This window comes from Puntigrus tetrazona, chromosome 19 (genome assembly GCF_018831695.1).
Source record: "Puntigrus tetrazona isolate hp1 chromosome 19, ASM1883169v1, whole genome shotgun sequence".
NCBI classification, from domain to species: domain Eukaryota; kingdom Metazoa; phylum Chordata; class Actinopteri; order Cypriniformes; family Cyprinidae; genus Puntigrus; species Puntigrus tetrazona.
Window position 1 is genome coordinate 4,285,067 of NC_056717.1, and position 4,216 is coordinate 4,289,282.

At 39.2% G+C, this 4,216-nt stretch overlaps 1 protein-coding gene across 1 annotated transcript in view; it reads right to left on the reverse strand.

Moving 5' to 3' along the window:
* Positions 1–225: 225 nt before the first annotated feature.
* rnmt (RNA (guanine-7-) methyltransferase) overlaps positions 226–4,216 on the reverse strand; it is an 11,466-nt gene continuing 7,475 nt past the window's right edge. Inside the window, exons 9-11 of the mRNA XM_043218103.1 lie at positions 2,128–2,229; positions 2,000–2,033; positions 226–927 (exon numbers count right to left, since the gene is read on the reverse strand). Coding sequence (XP_043074038.1) covers positions 890–927; positions 2,000–2,033; positions 2,128–2,229 — 174 coding nt within the window. The 3' untranslated portion in view covers positions 226–889. The remainder of the gene's footprint in view (positions 928–1,999; positions 2,034–2,127; positions 2,230–4,216) is intronic.

The window sequence follows — 4,216 nt, forward strand, 5'->3', positions numbered from 1 at the left end:
CTTTTTTCAGTTAATTTATTAATAAGCATTCTTAAAGAGTTATTACTGGAATATCCGGCATGCATATAACAAACTGAAGGGTTTGACACTACACCGTTTTTTCCTTTTTAATCTTGCTAAAGATTTCTCTTTCGACTGAATATTGCCCTTTCGTCACACAATCCTGAAAAGTGCCATGGCTTTAACAAAACCAATTAGAAAATGAAAAGACAGGCATTAAACTGATACAGTGCACTGGAGGTTTAATGATCCTAAAACAGGTTTTTATTCCCTGACAAACTGCAAGACCAGAAACACTGCTCTACGTACAGAAATGAGACTGAAGTACACATCTTCCCGACGTTCAAAGACAATATTAGGAAAGAAAAAACTACCATCATTACAAGTACAATAAAAAGAAAAGAGAGAACTTAACTTCAATCAAAGTTCTGCATTTCGTATTGTAGGAAGACCTTCCTCCATCATAACCTGGTCACACACCGAACATGATACCAATCAACCTTGCGCAGAAAAGAAAATCCAAAATTTCAGTCAAGCCTGAAGGGAGGGTGGATTACAATGGAGGTCAAACCCAAAGGGAGCGGATGACTGTAAGCTCTACAGGGTTATTAGATTGCTTGACTTGAAGAGAGGGGGGGGGAAGAGCGGGCGAATCGTGACGGATAAACAGAAATACAGTATCAGACAGAATATTGATCATGTGCACTGTGTACACGCGCACACACACACACACTTGTGAAGGGAAAAACTCGGGTTGTATAAAAATATTTGACGGTTTGTGAAATGGACATGCTCAGCAGGCTGAACGACACCAGACCAATGACAGCGAGTCTCCGTATCTTTGGCTCGCTCGTCCGGATACAACAGCTTGATGGAGACTCCCTCAGACTCATGACATTTTCTCGAACACATACACCAGGTATATGCCTACAAAGAGAGAGAGAGAGAGAGAGAAGGTAGAGATGGTGGTCAAGGTCAAGGACGTAGGACATGATCTGAACTGCATATAAAACACATTATAGACACTTTAAAAACCCATGTTTAACATCATCTCGATCCTCAAGAACAGCACATGGTGTTAATACTAGGTGCTAAGCAGAATTTACAATTTAAGTAACAATTAAGATAAACGCACAAAAACAAACCCAAGTTGCTTACAGCAGCAATTAACTAAATATTTTATAAATGAATATGCTGTGCACAAACTTGAACTTCATTTTCAAACATCCATACCCAAAGTATTTCATAAAATAAAATTACTTTATCAAAGTTTTATGAGCACGACTGTTTAAATGGTTTTTGAAAGACGCAAAGAAGAAAAATATAGTAAAAACTGAAATATTTATCCTATTTGAACATGTTACAATTTTATTTATGGGATCAGTATTATTACTTCAGTCACGTGATTCTTCAGAAATCACTTTTATATGCTTATTTGCTGCTTAAAAAAACATTTATCAATGCTGAAACCATTTTGCTGCATACATTTGTGGAAATAAATGTTTTTTCAGGATTCTTGAACGGATAGAAAGTTTAGAGGAGTGTGTGTTTAAGAAAACAATCCGATTTTGAATGACAGTACAATGGTATGTAGAAATAAAAAATAAAAAAAAATCATGCAACTACTTGAACTTCTCCGTTCATGGAGCTGCCAGTTAAAGTGCTTCTAATTTAAGTTTTTTTTTTTTCTCTGATGGCCAACCCACACGCTGAGAAAACATCAAGTACTTTATCTTAAGAGAAAAAAAGTGATTTCACAACCGGGGTCTTTAGTTTCCTGGCTTGAGAGCAGGCAGCGTTATCAATACAAATGAGTCCTTCTGAGTGTTACACTTTGAATATTCATGTCAACCAGCTCAACTGTGACTTTTGATGAAAGTCACAATTATCTTAAGCGTTCTGTCAAGCAAATTCATAAATCCCTCTGTTGTGTGTTTTTTGTGTCAAATTCAAGAGGCCGCCGAACACTGATTTCAACAGGAAGAACATCACCACGTACTTGTAGCCTCCCACTCAGACTTGCTCAAGGTTCCCTGTGGAGAAAGAGCAAACTCTCAGAACATAGTTAATACGAAGGAAAGAAAAAAAAAAATGCTCTCTGCTGGAGAAAACGATATTAGGGCTCACCAGTGGACGCCTCACAGCAGGACTGGCAGCGATTCTCTTGGCGTGGTCGTACTCCCCCGGAGTGTCGGTTGCCAGACGGCCCCTTTCGTCCGGAGGGTATTGCTATGACAACAAGACGACACAAAACTGTTTGATTCTGGCAAAGCAAAGATAAGGAGGTATGGTTCAACAGATATGATTATCTGCAGATAACAGAGATAAGAATTTGCCACAAGGCTGCTGGGATTGCGAGAGAGTCCACTTCAAAGTCTGCGTGATGCTCTGAGGCTAAGATATTTCAATACGCGGTTGCTAGGGTGCTCTAAACGGTTGCTAGGGTGTCTGCACACAGTTACCATAGTGGTACTTTTTTTAAACTATGAGTTGCCTACTTGCATCGAAAGATACAACAGGCATGTCTCTATTAACTGAGTTTTGTTTCATTCGCACTGTTGTACAGTTGCTAAAGCGATATGCCAAAAGGCTCGCTTATCAAGTCAATAGAGTTCAGCATCATACCCATACATTATTCTGGTGCTGAGATATGCTAGACTACTTCAGTGCATTGTTGCTAGGGTGCTCTAAATGGTTGCTAGGGTGTGACAAGACAAATTAAAGAGTGACAAGTAAAACTGCTTGCCTTTCAAGAGAAATAAGGCCGCCATCATACCCCTACATTATTCTGGTGCCAAGATGCGCTAGGCTATTGAAGTACATTGTTGCTAGGGGGCTCTGAAGGGTTGCTGGGGTGTGGCTAGACAGTTGGGTCACCACTTACTAGTCACATACACACTGCAACTCACACTTAAGTGCTTTATTCTGCTCACTTCAGGTAGTGACTACCACATTCACAGAATCCCTGCCGCTTGTACAGAACCAAACTCATTAACTAGCCGTTAAAGACGTATTTCAGCACCTATTATAGTTTTGTCTTTACTGTATGTGCAGTGGAAGAAATCACAGGGTCTGTTTGGACTTAATAGTTCTGACGGAAAACAACAACAACAAATAAGAGTCCGGAATAAACTCCAATCCAAACGTGTTACTAGGGCTGGGTGCGATATACTGCAGTGTTTTCCATACATTGATTTATTTGTGGTGGCTAGCCACAATATCAACACTGACTGCAACATATAGATTTTCCAAAAAAGGCTTTGACTTCCTTTGAGCGAACACGAGCTCTGCACAAGTTAAATTACTCAAGCAATGTTTCTTGTGTCATTTACGCAAATAAAACCATAACGACGATTAGCGTTTTGTACCTGTCCAGAAAGTCCTAAACGTGATGAAAAGCCAAACATATCACGAGTATTGTTTATTGATCCTGCATTAATGTGCGTCACGTTGTACCCAACCTTACTGTATATACACAGATAACATTATCATCATTTATTATTGGTTGCATCGCTGTAGTCATGTTAAATACAACTACCGCGAGTTCATTTGAATCGTTTTCTATGCTCCAGAAGGCTATAAAAAGGCTCTCAATCATTTGATTCAACCAGATGTGTCAATTAGCTCTTTGTTAATTGGCCTGTTAATGGTGTATTTAAACATCATAGAAACACGCCTTCATCTGTACGTGAGATGCAAGAAAATAAAAGTGAAACAGGTCTTAATTACCTGGCAACACTGACAGTGTCAAAATGTTCTAATTTTGACACTGTGTCAGTGTTGCCAGGTAATTTGCACACGTTTTTAAGCATCGTGAAAGAGATCTCACTTGGCTATAAGAGCGTGCTGTCTGAGAGACTGCTCATGCACGAGAAGATGGTGCTCAAAGAGCGCAAGAGTATTGAACAAAGTTATTGTTGCCACTTTAAAAGCCTTAAACGGTTAAAGCACAAATACTTGTGCCAAAATGCTGCCATTTGCAAGTATCCTCATAAAAACAGTAATTTAGTGAAAAGAACCTTGTTGAAAATATGCTTTCATGCACGCACATTTATCGTCTCTCAAAAGAGTCAACTGTATATCATTGAAACGAGTCTTTTATGTTATGACTTTAACATGAAACGGTAGATTCTCGTTGGTCTGAATGAAAATGCAAATTAATGTTTCACCCCTGACGCTGTACACAAAGCAGCACTGAGCTCACAAACAATGCTTT